This window comes from Anopheles arabiensis, chromosome 3, assembly GCF_016920715.1.
Source record: "Anopheles arabiensis isolate DONGOLA chromosome 3, AaraD3, whole genome shotgun sequence".
NCBI classification, from domain to species: Eukaryota; Metazoa; Arthropoda; class Insecta; order Diptera; family Culicidae; genus Anopheles; species Anopheles arabiensis.
This window is the reverse complement of record NC_053518.1, coordinates 70,758,790-70,777,664: the sequence shown is the minus strand read 5'-3', so window position 1 is coordinate 70,777,664 and position 18,875 is coordinate 70,758,790. Positions and strand designations below refer to the sequence as shown.

Below are 18,875 nucleotides of genomic sequence, written 5' to 3'. Positions count from 1 at the left end.
TACGAAGCCGTGTGGTTTGCATTTGCATAATTTAATTACTATTCATTATTTAATCATGCACCGTTTCCGTTCCGTTCCGTTCGATGTGTAACTAGTTTTTGGTTGGTATGATTTTTGTTTTTCGTTGCCTCTGTTCGCCAATTGAGGCGTCGTTCTATCGTTTGTAATCGATGGTTTTCGTGTGGTTATTTATTTTCCATTTTTATCCCCTTGGTATGGTCCCTTTCTCTATTTTGCTCTCGCTCCCATGCTGAGGTGCTGTGTGCCTGATTGTGCTGTAATTGCATTGTGACCCTTTAAACGAGGGAACGGTTAATTAATTAACAACCCAGCTCGAAGAGGATCGAACCGGGACGACAAAACGCTGCTGCATATTTTAATAAATGCACACGCAGCAGGGCGGTATGGAAAGAGGGATGGCGTTTAATTCAATCACTGCTGATGTGCGCAGCGGTCCTGGGTGCGGTGGCCAACCCACGGGGCATAAAGTAGAGAAATTTACGATTAACTGATTCGAACACCGGTCAGCCGGGGCTGGCGGGACGACGAAGTATAGTGTAACTGTGTGTTCCTTTTATCGCTGGGCACTAATTAGCTGTATTGAACCGCGGCCGCGCTCGCGCGCTCTTTGCTGTTTGTAATCACTGTCGTTGGCATTTGTTTCTGTTTCTCATTTCATTTCTCACCACCAAAACGCACAACCAACCTCTGTGTGTGTGATTGTGTACGTGTCGCTTTACAGATCTTCGAGCAGACGGGCGTCCCGTTCGACAACCGGCTCATAAACGTGCCGGCCGTCGCGAGCGTCTCGATCGAACCGTCCTCCACTAGCACGAAGTCCGCCAAAGACAAGGTAACGCACCTTCCGGCACAAACGTCGGTACCGTTCATCCGCTACCCGCGGAACCGGGGACGGCTGCTGCTGTCCAAGTATCGCTAGCCCCGAGATAAAGAGAGAGATAGAGATAATGAGAGAGCGCTGCATTACTAAGAACGGAACAACTCACATCCCCTACTCGTTTAGCAAAACAGGGACAAAGATCTCTCTCTCTTTGAAGTGTGTTGTGTCCTGCCCTCATCCTGCCACCAGGGTTCATGTCTCGCTCTTGACCATCAACTCCAACCAGCTCTCAGTTCGCGTCCCAGTGTGTGCAAATGTTGTTGTCTTGTGCGTGTGTATGTGTGTGTTATTTTTTCCTATATGTCCTTGCGTCGCATGTGTCATGTTCACGTTCGAGAGTTTTTTTTTCTGAAGATCTTCAGCACACACACATACGGTGTAACTTGACATGATGCGTCTTGATCATTGGACAAGTTCCACGCTGAGTAGCAGCTTCTTGAGCAAGCGAGCTAGCGACATCTATCGTCAAACATCGCTGTACGTTTCTCATCTCGTATCCATTACTATTGGGTGTGAAAATAAATTCCCAGGACACTCACACACAACTGCTTTGAGATGTCGTTTGTCAACGTGAAGTTGTTGACCGTTACGCGTTCGTGAGCGTGATCTAGGACACTGCACCAGACGTACACGAAACACCACAGCCACAAGCGTGTTCTAGCGAGCCAGATTTTCCTCCCTTTTAGCTACTTCTTCTCTACTTTGCGTGTGTTTCCTCCTCTCCTACAACTCCTGGTTGATCGTGCTATAAATGGGAATGAAGTTTATGCACCACGGTATGGTCTGCTAATGTGTTGCACCACCCTCCTCCTTTAAGGCGAGTGATACAGAAAGGAAACTATTTATCTTGCCACAGCCACTGTTTAATTGCTCGCTAGTGACAGTGTACTAATTTTCCTCCTCCATGTTCTTCCACGTTTTGCTGTGTAGAAGTTTGCTTTGGGATTGTGCTTTGGGGATTGCATCTCGTAGCGGGTGGAACTGATGTACTGGCTTGTATGTGTGTTTGCGGTTGGAAAGCAGAATGTAGATGGTCGTAAGAATAATCGTTCCTGCAATCAGTTTCGCGTTGGAAGCACCGCAACTTCAGAGTGTTGATACACCGTCTTACACAGCAAAGAGAAGCATTGTGCACCACGTTGTGGCTATTATTGAGCTGGATTTTCTGGATGCACTACCGCCAAACACACAACACGCTTGTGATTTTCGTTTGCAGCTGCCTGCAAGTAGTTAAACAAGTATTTAATTTTAATCGTATGCATTTCTTCTTTCTCCCTCCTCTTTCTTTTCCCCATTTCCCCGTTTGTCTTGAATTTCACCTGATGCACACCCTTGGTTTGGTGCTTGAAACCTGAAATTGCACTATGTGGCCGCCAACCCCAAACTTCTCCAACTGTGTGCGCTCCTTCCTTCCCCACTGCACTCGACCAAACCTCCCTCGGCAACAAACAAACACACTACACTTCCACCCACCCAAACACGCAAAAAAAAACCAAACGAAACTGTGTGGAATGTGAAAATGTTGACTGACGGTTGTTGTTGGCGATGCGGTAAAAAATGCCCCAAACTTTTGCGTAAAAATGTGTCACGAACGTGTGCGGCACTCTGCCATGGCATTTATTGCGCGTCACCTTTCCCGGGGGGTTTGGAAATTGCTGCGCTACAAATCTGCGAAATGGATGGAATGGGCCAACAATTGGAAAATGAAATCAAACATCAAAAGTACGCCCTGCGATTACCACAGCAGGTGCCGTTCAAGATGAAGGAATAGGACGAAGCAGCTCGCGGAGGACGAACGCACACAACGTTACCAACATTCCCATGCAAGAAAATGAAGCGCCGTTGGAGCCGTACACCTAACTAAATCCGTCCCCGTAGGCGTGTGTGTGTGTGGAAGAGCAAAGGTTACAAAACAGGACCGAAACGTATTGAACACCATGTGCGCCTAAATGACTGCAATCGCAGTGCAAACTTCACCTAAACCAGTCCACTATTATGCCTGCACGGAATTTCGCACAAATCACTCATCACCAAGTGCCCTTCGTGACGTACAGAGACGTTCACACACACACGCACGGATTGCGGATCTACAGGTGGAAAATGCAGGCAAACTGCAGCAAAGGAAAATGCTACCGTGAAAGTTAACGTAAGCCGATTTGAAGGTTGTTTGTTGTCGTTTTTTCTTCCCGCCGTTTGCTGTTTGTTGCATTGCATGTGCACTTGCATCGATTCCCAATCGACGCGGTGTGTTCTCTAACTCTGTGTGTGTGTGTGCTTGTCGGCTGGCTATGAATAATAAACTACAGGCAGCAAAAGTGCAAAACGGATTCGCGGCCCTCGTTCCGGGTACCTGTTTGAATGTTTGGCGGAACACAACACGTGAACTCTAATCGCATGACAAACGAATGGCACGTTCGGCAAAAATGAGTACGGGGCGACACCATAACTGACAGGAGCGTCGCGGTCCAACTGCAGTCAATTGAGTGACGCAACTAATAAGATTGTTCTAACCCACTTAAGGTGTGCTGCAGTCATTTACCATTACCCGATAGACGCGTTCGAGGCGGAACAGGATGGGATTGTAAAGTTTTTAACCCTGGCAGGTTGCAGACTGATGAACTCACGATGGCCTAATTGAAGGAGGTAGGGTGAATAGAGTTATAGCTATAATAGGATGAATAGGAGTTACTGTACCAAACTAACGTTAACTTAATAACTGGTAGTGTAGATGATTGAGTACATATGTTAGGATATACCAAAGAAAGCAATGCATAAGCACATATCTAAGGTTAAACCAAAATATCAGTTTGTAGATTAGGACGAAACACCAGAAATGAATCCTCTGAAATGAAATGAAATGAATTCCTAATATAAAGACGATATCAGATTTAAAGTATCTGATTTAAAATGCAGAAGGAAGTGGAGTGAACATTATTTTGAGGTTGTAAGAATTTAATTTTTATGTGAGAAAATACTTAATAATTGATTGCATATTGAAGATCGTTTTTTATCAGTCTAGTCAAACATTTATCAACTTTAACTAATGAATAGGCCATGTTTGTTTGAAATATCCCAAAAATCACATTTTTTTCTTCTTCTGATCTCATAAACTTCAGAGTCAGGACTTTTAGTTGATTGCATATTGCACATAATTGCACATAAGAATAATTTGCTTATTATAGAACGAATAGCTATAGCTACTTTATGAAAAAGGTTACAAAAGATCTATAATAAGAATAGCTAGCAAAGGTGTCTGAGTAAAAGCACAAGAACAGAAACGTACAAACAATAAGGACCAAATATTAGATTCCTAAGGCACTCAGGACCAATGCCAAGATACGCAGGTAATACCCTTTTAAGCGCATAGTAGCATACGTAATTTAGCGAAAAGTAAACAGTAACACAAACAAGATAGTTGATTCGTTCTAGTACTCGATACATTCACCTAATACTAGTGACAATGATCACGACTAAACCGCGGACTACGGTTACATCTAACACATTCGTGTGAACCCCCTGGACGGCGGAGACACCCATCGGAATCGACCATGCACCATTCCGGCGCAGACCAAACAAAAAATCAGGCATGCCGCAAATGAGTGCCGTCATTGTTGTTGTTACGCTGGTTTATGTTAAGCTGTGATGTGCTGTTTGTTTTTTGTTTACTTTCTTCTGTTGCTTTCACCAAATCCACCCGCGAGCATCTCGTGTCGGCACCACCACCACCACCACCACCTCGATCACCCTCCATACACGGAAGCCTCACGCCATCTCGTGGCCATTTCGCGCATCATTCGTGCTAGCAATTCATTCGTCTCATCGGCCATACAAGTGGGTGTGAGCCCGAGAACGGCGATCGTTTCCACGTCCCTGCATCTCGTTGATAGTTTCGCAAGTCACTGCTAGGACTATGCCCGCCTGTGTGTGTTTACAAAGTTTCATCATCAGCCTGTATCATCGCGCCGGGAAGGACATTCGAGTAGGGTACCAAGTTTCCGCCCAAACAGTGTTCCGGTTTTCGATACTAACCGCCACCCGTTCTTCCTCTTCGACACACTCACACGCGAAACCGATACATGCGGCTTCATCTGTTCTGTTTCGGTTTGTTCGAACTGGTCGCCATCCTCGGTCCTTGGCCAAACCCCCTACCGCTTCGACAGCAACTCGGAGCGATGAAGAGCCAGCTGCCCTGTGAGTATAAGCGGGTAAGAACAGCGCTAATCACGTTCTCAGCCAAACCACCGTACAAAATTTGAATCTAGACTCATATCTATTCGCATGCCTTCAGCCTAAACGTCAGTACGGAGAAGTGTATGTCTAAGTGTCAAGTGCGCCGTCGTTCGATTGTTTGATGTGTGTGTTTAGCGATTGACACTCGAACGGTGGAAGGTGTTGATCTGGAGGTTCGAAAACAAAACCAATAGAAATGGGAAGGGGGAGGGAACATAGACTTTAAGATAAGCAGTGATTAGTATACACAAAAAAAAAAAAACCCAAAAAGATATAGTGGAACTTTAAGCCAAGCAAGCATGCAAGCTAAAACCGAGCACCAAATCATGCGAATTCAGTCACTTCGGAAGTTGGATTAGTGAAGTTGAAGGCATTGCAAGGAAAATTACGGTAGTTGTTTAATCAAATTAACCCTACCTTATTGCAAAGAATCAAACGCCCAAACGTTCATCTTCTAATGCTCTGTGTATGTATCAAAGCTTCCCGAAACACATCTCGCTTGTCCACTTGCGCAACTTGTGCAGCTTGAGGCATCCGGTGAACATCGTAACGGTTGATTGCAGATGTACGCTAGCAGCATTGTCATGATGCTTTCAATATCATTCGAATTTATTGCGGAAACATGTCTCGGAAATCTTTACAAAAAACAATACACACACTTTAAGCTTGGCTTAAGCGATGGTTCATTGAAATGACACCACTTGTCTCGTGTACCGCAGCAAATACTTGCTCTGAGGGTGCCCAGTGCCCGTCACCCTTCGATGGTTCGATGAAATAAAACTCGCTCGCTACAGTACTAATAAATGACGAAAGCCATTCTAAAATCCCCTCGAGATTTCCGTGAATCCAATTCTGGCAAAACCTTGCCAAAGCATCCCTGTCCTTAAGTTGCTTCTTCTCGTTCCTGGAACGTTCTACCTACATGATACCTCCGTGTCCGTGAGAGGAAATTTGTCCACCCATTGATCGCACCCGGGTTTAAAATCTCGATCACGTTTCGGATCTTAGAGTTGACTCTTTCCCTCCGTTTTGTGCTCCGTCCGTATCTCACGTTGCATCTTTTCCAATTTTTTTTCCTTTCACCCTTCTTGCGCGTACAAACACATGAATACGAACACAAAAAAACACCAAAAAACCCACAGACATCTGAAACCAGCGTTCGCCGTCGGTCGTACGACTTCGATGGGATACGTAAATCGATGTGGTAGCTGCAACCTACGCTTCGGGACGTGGGAAGCACCGGCAAAGGTGTAAGGAACAAATAGACTCCGTTTGAAGGAGAAAATTCGTACAGAACTTGCAGACACGAATGTTACTCACTGCATTGAGGATGTTGAGTCTTCCTAGTTCCTTGTGTGTTGGTTGGTTTTTTGTCTACCTATTCGAACATTTGTAGCAGGTTCTCTTTTGCTCGGGCGTATTCAAGCGACAAAGTGAATCCAAAGTCTGCACTCTGTCCGAACATTTTATCCCTCCTAACGAATCCTAGGATCATTTTAAGGGTTTATTTTGGGAGTCTTTGTTTTTTGATTATTTCTTTTCAATATGATTTTATCGTTTTGCTCTAATTTAATGCAATTTATTTTGTGCTCTTTTAACACACTTTTCTGAACTGTTTTCAGCTGTTGTGTCAAATCAACGACCGGTCTTTTCAGCACAGTTTTCGAAATGACATAAATCCATCTATTTAGCGTCGTTTAACATGAACTTAAGAGCTTTCTAAATGTTTTTATTTGATTCCATTGCTTTTCATTTACTCATTCCACTGTTTTGTTTTTTTTTCGTTTTGAGTTTTGCTCAGTATTAACTTTGTTTTTGTGAGAATCATGCTTCTATTTTGCTTTGATTGTTAGTTTGTATGACACTTTTGTTTACGGGCAGGAGTTTCATAATTTTTGTTTAGTTTATAAGTTAATAAGTCGTTTACTCTTGGCTTTCAAACCAGTATGCTATAAAACGATTGTACTGCATACTTTATCACTCGTTATTGTTTCTTTCTGTAGTTTCGTTTGTGTAATTGTTGTGTTTGCTTGCTTTCGGTTTTTTTTTGTTGTATTGTTAATTTTTCATTAGTTGACTGCTTTAGGGTTTGACTAATGGAATGCAAAATGTATATGCAAATGAACAGTTCCAGTACGCTGTTGCTAATATATCTTTCCTCTTGTTTCCATCTTTCTTCTTCACAAACAAACCACATTTACACCATCACCAACATAAAAAAAAAACATGTGCTAAACACACATATACACCAAAACAGTATAAACTAGATTTCAGTGGACTGGCGGGCCGGGCCGCGGCCGGTGGCTCCCGGGACGATGACGGTGCGTCCGGGCTGCAGGGCGACAGCAAGGGCTCCACGACCAGCACCGAGGCGAGCATGTGACAGTACGGGATGGCCCGCCGGGGCGTTAAAGGTGACGCCCGGCGGACCCGAGTCTCCTTCCTGCTCTTTTAGAATAAGCATTAAACATTGCATATGTCCATATTTATCGAATTTATATATGTTTGATGGTTCTCGTAGCCGAGCGAGAAGCAGCGACGAACACATACTAGAGACGGGCAGTCCAGTGCAGCCAAAGCGAAGCCAATCCACCAGCCATTACTGTTTGTTAATATATGTGTATATGAAATCATAAATATTGAAATATGAATGTTTAGTGACCGGAAATCCAAACCAAACCAACTTAAAAAAAAAAAAACAAAACCAGAGAAATTCCTAGTAAATCCTACCTCGATTGCACACTTTCCGCAATCGATGAGAGAAATTGTAAAATTCTCCTATAGGAAGAAACTAAGGTAGAGGGAGATACAGAGAGAGAGAGAAAGAGAAATGCTTTTTTCCATCTACTACTACTACTACTACTACTACTTCAACTACTACTTCTCTCATTCAATAATAGCTTCATTGGACAGTTTTTCCAAAAGAAATGCAACCCCTTTTCTCTCGCGTTTCCCTTTTATCCTAGTCGTAGAAATGTCCCCGCGTTGCTCTTAGCAGGTTTGTCTCCTACCCATCCGCTCCGTCAATCACCCAACCATCTTAGGCGCACTTCTCTCGTTGGTAGGTTAGTTTGCAACACTGTACACAATTGTGGCTTTTAGGGAGGCTTTCACCGGCAGACACAGGCAGGCTTTGGGCAGGGCTTTAAGGAACAGGAAAAACTCGGTATCGAATGTCGGTTCTGTATCGGACCGAGTCGATCGAGTTTTTCACGATACTATTACCGGCACTCTCGCTGTGACTATTCCTGGACGTTCGAATCGCGTTGCTGTTTTTCCACCGAATTATCTTGTAGCTGTACTTTTCTCGCGTTACAACGTTTCTCGCTAGCTCGTGCGTTTTGCTAGCCAGGACAGAGCAGATCTGCAGCGTACGAACCAAAGGGAGACCAGCATTCTAGACCTTAGCTAGATGACTCGCTCCCGCTTTTCCGATCAACTGCAAAGGCCCTCCAATAAGTTCGTACTCGCACTCGCACTGTTTCTTCCACTGCTGGGCTTTCGAGAAGGAAGAAAAACAACACACTCACACAACGAACTAACTAGGGTTATTCATAGGCAGGAGGAAAGAAGAAGAAGCAAGATGATCGACAGACAAGATTGTGTTCACTAGAACTTTCGTGCGTGTGTGTTTGTCTTTTAGCTTTAAGAATGGTCCACTAGGTTTTCGTGTAAACGGCAAAGATGTATGTTAAACGCAATAAGTTTTGAATGTTGAAAATATCTCGTTTAAATACTAAGTTAAAGCAACGCATATAAGCAAACTGGATACTGGATACCGGCACCTACAATAAGCGAATAAGTTTATAATCGTATCTATTATACTACAGGATTAAGTTGTTGGGTTTCTTGTGGCAAACAAATATCGAATTTCGTAACATTTAAGTACCGGCATGAAACCGATGATTGATGTATAATGCCCATAGCAGTTAAGTTAAGTAATAAAGTAGTCGGTGGTGTTTCGATTGTTTATGTTTTCTTTTTTTTTGGTTTTCTTACTATTACTACTACAACTATTACTAGCCATTAGAGAGCAGCGATTGCACCAGTAACGAGGCTGTTTAGAACTATGCTTTCATCAACGCTTCAAACTCTACCATCTATCCTATGGCACTGCTTGCAAACTTCCGGCCAAAAGCGAACCAAAAGCAAATACAAAACCGAAAAACGAGAGAAGGCTTCTAAATAGTACTGGGGGGGAAAAAGCTCCATGCATTTCCGCAGCATCCGGGACAGTTACGAAAAGCAAAACCAGAAACCGGATTACCGTTCCTGCAAAATAGAAAATAATCGCCGACATCAGAGTAGGCAACACCGAATCCGTGCTCGTGTGCATCCTTTGGGGCTGGAATCAAATTAATCTCAAAACCCTTTGGCTAGACATTCTTTTGTATACAGTTAATACTACCGACTCGTTGAAGCTTCTGTCAAGTAGACTTTTCATACGTGTTTGTATGATCCATTGATCCGGCATGGCCTTTTCGGGTTCTCCAAAAACGAAAAAAAAAACACCAATCCATTCTAAAGAATGCACACGTGCGACGGATGCTTTGATGAAGTGTTTGAGAGCCGTACGGGTTTTGGGAGGGGCGATGTTTGACACTCTCGAAACTCTCGAGCCAACTGTATGTGTGTGTATGTGTTAACCGTACGAACCCTGTATCTCGTGCGTGTAATCCATGTGTCTCTCTTTCTCTTTCTCTCTCTCCCGTCTGAAGTGTCCTACCCTCTGTTCTGGGTAGGTTTTTCACGACCTCCCAACCGAACGTTGCTTTCAAACGCATCAAAGGGTGAGGTGAAGCTTATTCTGATGCCACTTCCCAAAATGAATAAAAAAAAAAATAACGAAAAAACAACGTACGACATCGCAAACCGGCAAGCGCCTGAAACGCGGCAAAGGAATGGCAGCTCGTACGTAGTGACAAAGTGTAACACACACCGCGTACACTCGGAAAAGCTTCCACTTCTTTCCGGTTTCAGCGAGCTCGCGCGTTTTGTGTATGCGTTAACGTTGAAGTGGCCAAGTAAACACTCGTGTGCCACCCGGCCACCACCACGACCACTACGTGGACATATGATAGACGATTGAAGCAGCTGTGTAAGCGTGAAGATTGCGTTTTTTTGGGGGGCAGTGCCACATAAAACACCGAGAAAATGGAAGCGAAAAATGATGAGCAGTCACGAGTGGTCTGCAAGAATAGAAGGAGCCAGGGACAACGCACAGTCCGGCCGAACGATCGATCGAAAATCAAGCGTTTCCAGCGTGATGATACGGTTTAATTGTTGAGGTGAAAAAGTGTTGATTTAACCCGTCATGCGTGTTTCGTTCATAGCTAGGATAGTATTTGAAGTAGCGAACACAGGTGATTAGTATCCTCCAGGGCGAGGGAAACGATGTAGAATTTAAGGTGCATTGTTTTGTGTCTTTTGTGTTTTTAACTGATTAAAATGGGACAGCGGGGAATTATTCGTGATCTCTCGCAGCTGTTTTGTTGCAAAAGAAGAATTTACGAACGAGGAATGTGTACAGGAAGGTATGAAATGGATAGAGCATGGTCACTATGCAGCCGGTTTGCAAACGAATAGACGAATTACGTTTAAGAAAGGTTCCATTGTTTTCGATGCATCATACAAAAAGTAAGCTAGATAGGCATTTTGAAAACGTGCAGTAAGGGAAAAATCGACTACGTTTTGGCGCTAGTTCGGTAGGAGTTGAGTTTTTGGTTACCGGTATTTGGTTGTTTTACGTTCCACTGCATTTGTAATCGAGGACGACGAAGCGAACGTAAAGGTATCGAACATGATAACATTGCTTAGTGCTGTTGGCACTTGCTGTGGAACCCCGCAGGGTACCCCCAACCATCAGCAAAACGTAGTAGAGAGCGGTAGTGTAGTAGTTACCCGTGAAACTACAACAACAATAATTAAACTGATGTCATAATGATGTGGTGATAGGGTGAAAGGATGTGAAAACTAATCCTCTCCTACCGCCATTTCTGAGTGTGCGTGTGTGATTGTACTAATATTCATTCAACTAATTCGACCGTTATACGATCCGAACTTATTCAAGAAATTTAAAGAAGATAAAAACCAAAACCCTTCAAGTGTTGTGAACAGCAGATAAATAGATACATATACATACTAAACTCATAGAAATGCAATACTTTAGTGATTAAAAGAGCTAGAAAGAGCGGTTACCTAAATGGTAAAAGCAAGAGAAAGCATAAACTCATTTATACAATTCATTAAAGTCGTACACTTTTCTAGATTTGGATGAATTCAGGAATCATAATCGATGTTGTGTCTGTAAGTGTGTGTGTGTTTGTGAAAACTAGTATAGAGAGAGTATGGAAAGTGTAAAACATGAAACTATTTAAATAGTGAAGGTTAAAGAACAGGAAAAACAGAAAACAGGAAACAAATCGTTTAAAACCATCGATATAAAATGAAAATTGTGATTATTTTCAAAGTACATAGGTTGGCTCTTCTGTTAACAGCGGAACCAAAACAAACCTTACCTATACTTTTCCGCCTGTGCTAGACAACACAGAGTTCGAGATCACTTACGATCACACCATGGAACAGTTCAGGGTAGAATAGGATCCAAACAATAAAGCGCATTGTCGATCAAGCTTTACGAATCGTGGCAAATGTTTGAGGCAAAATCATATTTCATTCCTATCGTCATACACACAAACACTTGGAAACACTCGCGTATAATCATGCTTACTCTCCACAGCTATAGTTTATGACTGTTACGGATGATAAAGATGAAACTGTATATCTATCTATATTTCCTTAGCAACCTCATGCAGGGGGCAGTGCAAAGAATCGAAAACCAATTGAACACATTGAAATCAATCCAAAAACTACCATGCAACATGCTACAAAACGAGAAACAATAATTACTATTACTAGAGATGCATTTAGTGCGAACGATGTGCGCCCATTTGTTACGCTGCGTTCGTTTGTTCCCTGTCCCCAGACAAAAAAGCCGAAACAGCTATCACATCCCGTGAAAGTAAATGTGCAAAGCAAAGCAAACAGGCGTAGAATGGAAAATGTATTGAGCTTTTTTTGTGACTGTAGTAGAGCTAGCCGAGTCGATTGTATCGGAATGTATCGGAATGTATCGGTTACAGGAAGGACCGAATTATAGCAATTACCCACCAACTAATGCGTAAGATAGCTGTCGTACTAAGAGTCGAAACAAGTGGAGCTAGTGTGTGAGGAACTTTTATAAAGTTTCGCGTAACTGTTGTTTTGGCGGATTGTACACATTGCGGATGGTTTGTCGAGTTGAGTTTGCCATACATATTTAAATCGTCATATCGTCATACAAAACATAGAAAGCAATTTGTCTCCGTTCGTGAATTGAAATTTTTAAAAGCAATATAGCGATGAATGCTTTCAGTTAAGAAAGGTTTTTTGTTTTTGTTGGGAATACAGAGTAAAGTGAAGTAAAATTCCGAATTGCTTCTTTTAGCGGTGGCCCACCGTATCCACAGCCCCCAAAAAATAAAAATAAAAACAGTGACCAATTATTAAGCTCAACGAACAATATTTGAAAGATTTGTAACGAAGCGATGCGATGCCACACGAAAACAATCATTAAAGAGAGGAAACGAAACATAGCTGCGATGTGAAAATAAATAATGGAATATTAATAGGAAGAAAAAGAGAAAAAACAGATGCAATAAGCAAAAGATGTCCCTTGAAATGACAGTATTTATTGTAGAATAGAAATAACTAAATGCAAAGCAGCTGGTAGCAGTTGCATTAGCGGAAAACAGAGCAAATCAAACCCAAAAACAGATACAAACAGTTACTCAATCTTCTTCACACTTTTCCAGTACACAACAGACATTGGCATGTTCTTAAACAGTTGTATCTAGATATAGATAGTTGCTAGCATGGGAGATAGGAAACCTAAAATCCAATTCACTAGAACGTTCGATTGGTTCGATTAGAAGAAGGCAATTGTGTGATCGTTTGGCAGTAAGCTAGGCATTTCCGATATGCTAGGTCCACTTGCCATGGATCAATGCAGTTTTTGGAAGGAAGAAAACGGAAGGAAGTGTTTAACACACACCGTTATTGTGCTGGTTGGAAAGCCATTAACTACTCTGGTTGTTTCATCTTAAGATACTAGTGATAGAACCCCCCTTTTTGCTAGACGTCGTGCTCTTCACTACTCATTAGTGTGAATCATAAGTTTCTCGGTTCCTTCTTAACTCTTACTCTAAACTCTTATCATGAGCCAGTCAGTAGAATCGAAATCGGAATTCATATTTAGGCGTATTTTTGTATCCCAGATCTGCCACGATTTTTTATAGTTCTGTAATAGAGATAGAATGAAGAAAGGCATACTAGCAAACAAACTATTTCTCGAAACTTACAAACACTGACAAGGATTGATAAATGGAAAAAGAAAAAAAAAAAGAAGATGAGTAAGTAAAAAGATGAAGCAAACATTAACTAGAAAATGGAAAACATATTTCCGCAGAAAAAAAAACACATAAGCTAACGCAAAACATATTTAACCGTGCATTGTGAAACCCCCCCCCCCCCCCCGTTGTGAATCATACAATAGTGCTCGTAGTGGCAGACGACAAGCTAGCAGGCAGTACAAGTAAATGGAACGTGGTAAATGTAGCATACGAAGAGAAGTGTGAAATAGAAACGCGTATGTAAGTGGATGTGTATGTTGAATGGCAACTCGATGCATCAGAACAGGAATCCGTTAAACGAAGTAGAGAGAGAGGGAGATAGAGAGCGAGAGAGAGAATTGTAAAAATAGATAGACATATCATTTAAAACGTTAAAACGAAAGCTCGAAACAAGCAAAGGATAAAATCGTCACCGTACGAAACGTATGAGCGTAGCAAGAGCGAAAAGAAGGAACAATGAACTATGTAAGAGGGTGGAACAAAAAAAAAAACACGATAAACCACACGATAAAACACTAATAAACAAAACATATTCCTATGATACATTTCTAATCAAAAACAAAACTTTGTGCAACGCAACATTTGGCAAGCAAAGGCATTTGGCACGTGTGCAGCGATAGACCTGGAGTGAAAAAAGCGATTGTAGGACACTTTTCCTCTCTGTGCAAGATCTGCATCGGCAAGAAGAAGCGAAAAAGGAACCGAATAGATAATAAATGTTGTAAAAAGTCGTAAAAACTCGTAGGGCCAAGCGGCAGACAGACCAGTAGCGATGTAAAAGCAGGCGAGGTGAAAGAAAAGCCGAAAATGTAACTTGAACTATTATCAAATAAAAATTCTTTATTATAATTATTAATTTTATGTGTTTATTGTTTTGCTTATTTTTTCCTATTACAGAACTATGATACTCAATTCACCCGGAGCCCTTAACCTCGAAGGGCCTTTTAAGAGAAAATCATTCTAAACTATTCATGATTGTGAAGCCGATCGTGCATCCATACTGTTTCTAGGAACTTATTTTAACCCATACTGACCCTGATACTGATTCCATACAAATTCGGGAACTTATTCTGAACTTCCATCTTTCGGAAAATGTATACAAAACCCTATATAGGCTTGGAAACTCAGACTTGGAAACAGCTGGTTCTGTTCTCATACCTAAATAGGTCCTTGGAAATGCTGTGAAACAACGGCTGTGAAACTGATTTCAAACCCATACTGGCACCGGAACTATTTCTAGACCTATAAAGGTCCTCTAACTTATCCTGAACTCACAAAGGCCCTGGAATCGATCTTGAACTTATACCTGGTTTAGAACTCATCTCAAACTTACCTCCAGCCAGGATCCTATTCCGAACCCATACAAACCCTGTAACTCATCTATATTTTGTTGTAAACCAGTCTCGCGCCAGGAAACGATACAGAACCATTTCCGATTCAGTACCCGACTCTGCTATCATACTGTTCAATAAACCGAAGGTTTTTGTTGTTGTCAAATTCACTGTAAAATTCCCCCTTTTGAGCAGCAGGAATAGCAAATGCAATTTAAAGAGGCACCCTGTGTTAGCACTTTGGTTGAAAAATTGCATACAAGTGTACTCGTACAAGGAATATTGTATGCAGCTAAATCGCCGTTATTGAACGCAAGCTGTGTTGGTCATCAATTTTTTACGTTTTTTTATATTGAATTCTTTCAGTAAATTTCGAAAGTGTCTCAGAGTATCAGAATCGTAGCTGTGTATTTATTTAGAAAAGCGAAAAAGTCCAAGAAAAGCCATTTAGTGACCAAATTAACGCTGGTTGCAGTAGCTTGAAAAGAACATTGCACACAAAGCAACAGCTTGCAGTGCAACTTGTGAGTGAACTTTTTTAAAAATGCTCCTTCGCTATGCACCACAAAACAGTTTATAAACAATCGTTAGTGTTTCCTTTTGTTACAATAAACAGACTGTTGTACGTTTCGGGAAGCTGAGTGAAACCAATCCCTTCTGCACTGCACCGATAATCTCCTATCACGCTGAACTGATCTCGAAATCCGACGACCAGCCGACGGCAGCCCATGGTGGTACAGGTTTCCCGGTTCGATTATCGCGCTTGCACCATCACCACCCACCCACCCAGCTTGCGACCAGCACTGGGTGCAGTGCAGTGGGCGTCTGTGGCTGCACCGCGTACACTAATTGTTCGGTCGCGGTCCAAAGAACGCGGTCGGTTTCGCCGGTGGCCATAAGCGCCAGCCTTTCAGCCTGCCCTCAGCATCAGGTTCAACCGATTGTTTCGGATGATATTCAATTGTTTCGAAGGCTGGAAAAGGGCGCACATGGCGAGAACGGCAGCTAGGGGTAAGTTTTTGGGCTGCATTACGGTGCGGGTTTCGTTTACCGGTGGCTGCTGTGTTCATTGCACTCGTTTACTCGTTTTTTTATTATCTATGCGGATGGAGCTGGCGGTTCTTTGATCGGTCGGCAGGATAGTGAGCAGCTGCAGTTTTTGGAATTTACTTTCGTGCCAACTGTTAGGGGCTTGTGTAGCTATAGATTCTTTGAGGGAAGGTAAAAAATAGGTTTGTTTTGGTTTATGGTTTGATACAAATTGGAATGCAGAACTTCTTTTTATAAGAATAAATACAAATTATTCTCTTTCCACTTACATTTCTGGAACATTTCATTTGATCCACACGTAGCGAACAGGGATGGTAAAAGGCTCCATTCTACAGCGTTTAACGCTCGCACGATGAATGGGGCATTCATTTCAAGCATAACAAGCCGCTCGGACGATTAAGTGCACGCTCCGTTAAAGTCGAAGATGATGACATCGCCGCGGCCCGACCGACTGATGCCGCTCGAGTGGAAACGAAAATGAAACGAGCACTGGCAGCACCAGTGAACCTTTTTCCAGCTCTTGCCTCACGATCCTCGGGTTACTTATGGTTTCCTTTCTCTTGTCTAGGTTGGTTGATTGAATGGACTTGGGAGGAACAAAACGGGCAAAAGCGATGGCACCGGAGGCGATTCTTTTTGCAAACGAAGAACAATCGAGAAACAGATTGGGAGGTTCGAGCTCGATCGGGAATGACGTTGAGTTATTCTATAACAAGAGCAGATAGTTTCTAAATCATGTATTTGAAATTCCTTTGCATTAATGTTCCTCAAAACTTCAAACGCGCTCCACCGAATGCACTTTGGCCCTGTGTGCACGTGTTAATAATAAATAAAGCTTCAAACAAAAACAAAAAACACCCGCTCTACTTGCCGCTGATAAATCATAATTGCATAATTTCGGCCCGTTTAAGCCCCGCCCTTGTACACACCTGTACGATTATCTTTCGATTTCTTTCGCGTCCGGAATTTCCTCAACCCCCGGCCTAAACCTCACCCGGGCGTATTGCATTTCGATGCCGATGCCGGTTGGTGCTAAACGTTGTCGAATGGTTCGACATTCCCGTGTATCGAGACACTACCGCTGCGCCGTGTCTCCGTGTGTTGATGGCGGTATAATTAATTGGAAAAACGGCTTGCGAACACAATCCGCCTTTGCCTTTGCGGCGTCGTTGCTTGGTGCGCCCGGAAAGCTCACTCGGCGGTGGGAAAAGAAATGTATGTTTTTCTAATTGCTTGGCCGCACGCTTGCTGGGGCCGATGGAAGTGTAGGGGGATTTCGGGTTCGATCTTACGAGCTGCTAATCCCATCGCACACGATCGTGCCGGCGTTTGTCGGGGGCCCACGTATTTTGGGGGTCTAACAGAGCTACTGTCCCGGTTCCGTAAGCTGAAAGTACAAGAGCTTAAAGAGATTGTGGAGGGATTTTATTACAATCTAATTTTTCTTTTACACACCTGACAAAAGCTAGACCCGCTTGGGGGAGTAATGTAAGCAGACAGCTCAAGGATAACAGTATCGCTCAGATTGTGGTGAAATAGCTTTACATAGTTTGAAATGTCCCATAATCTTATTATAAAGATTATCTTTCAACAACAATTTCTTGCGATAAACGCAAGCAGTAGCTTTTTCAAAACCCGGTTCGTTTCTTCTCCATCGCTCAACTCATTTGACTGTTTGAAACTTTGCCGTTCCTTGTTCGTACCGCACACCGCTCTCGTGTGTAGCACATGCGTACTGAGCCAGTGAGCTCGGTGCAGTGAAAGTGAGAAGCAAATCCTTCTGCCAGCAGCGAGTGTGAGCGAAAAGTAAAGGTTCGTGGTAAAAAAAACACCAACCACATAAGTGCTTGCATTTTGCATCCAATTCAAACCCCGTCCCGGCGTCACCCGGGAAAGCTCCGGCGTCCCGTGCGTACCCGTACGCTGCATGTGCGTTGCAATGTTTAGTTAACACGATTTGCCGATATATTTACAGATTTATCGGCAATTAACAGGTGGCACAGGCGGTGGGTGGGCGTACAGTTTGTGAGCTTCGCACCGAATGGGGTGCTGCATTAGGGTAAGCTGGGCTGAGGTGTGGCTTCGCTTTCGCGGGATGCAAAGAAAAATGGGAGTGTGTCATTTCCGTGTTTACCGTGCCGTGGCACACAAGGTTAGCGGTGGAAAGTGAACGCTATCTGGGCGTGCTTTTTGGTTGGAGTTTCCTGCATCGGTGGGGAGGGATATTTAACCAGGTAGGTGGCACTGATAACAGTGCGTCATACAGTGCTGGCGGTGAAGCTAGTCAGGCTTTCAAAAGCTTTCTCTACACACAGCATGACCTAATTTGTGAAGGTTTGTTGTTTTTACTTGAGATGTCTAGAGAATTATTTTGGCATTTTAGTTAATTTGAAAAATTTCAACTTGTCTAGCTAAATCGAACGATTTTAGTGAAAAAAGAGAACCTGTTGATTTATGTTTGTAGGCCCACGACGCCCAGGCAAAGAAGGTTACATACGAATATGTAAACATGCTTGTTACTTTTCCTTTCCAAATTAAAAATGAAATCAACCCAAAGGCCCCGCAACTGTTCAACCTATTTCGTGCGTGCCGTATTGCCTTTCAACAGTGTCCTAGAGGTTTTCGCTTACCCCCATAATTCTTCTTGCGTTTATGAGTAATCACACCTCTCTTTCTACTACATCCATTACGCTCCAAAAAGTGTGTAAACTGAAATTGGATACCTTTAATTTGGCTGCGCGATGAAAACGCTGCCCTTTTCTGCCCGGCGCACCAAAGCCAAACGATTTGATCCCATTTTGATAAGCTCCTGGCAGCAATTGGGGCAGTTGGGCAAGCTTAAAATTGAACTTAGAATAGACGTGCCAGCGCAGACGTGCACCCAGAATCGTGATGCATCAATCTTGCGTCTGC

The 18,875-nt window shown here is 42.9% G+C and overlaps 1 protein-coding gene across 15 annotated transcripts in view; it reads left to right on the top strand.

Moving 5' to 3' along the window:
- LOC120899881 (alpha-catulin) overlaps positions 1-14,437 on the top strand; it is a 72,113-nt gene extending 57,676 nt beyond the window's left edge. For 9 of the 15 annotated variants that reach the window (XM_040306187.1, XM_040306189.1, XM_040306188.1 and 6 more), the window contains 2 exons: positions 743-853; positions 7,389-14,437. In XM_040306187.1, the coding sequence (XP_040162121.1) occupies positions 743-853; positions 7,389-7,514 (237 nt within the window). In that variant the 3' untranslated portion in view covers positions 7,515-14,437. Of the gene's footprint in view, positions 1-742; positions 854-2,624; positions 3,048-5,061; positions 5,305-7,388 lie in introns of those variants that run through there. The other 6 variants (XR_005739116.1, XR_005739117.1, XM_040306185.1 and 3 more) reach the window with 6 other exon arrangements.
- The last annotated feature ends 4,438 nt before the right edge of the window (positions 14,438-18,875 follow it).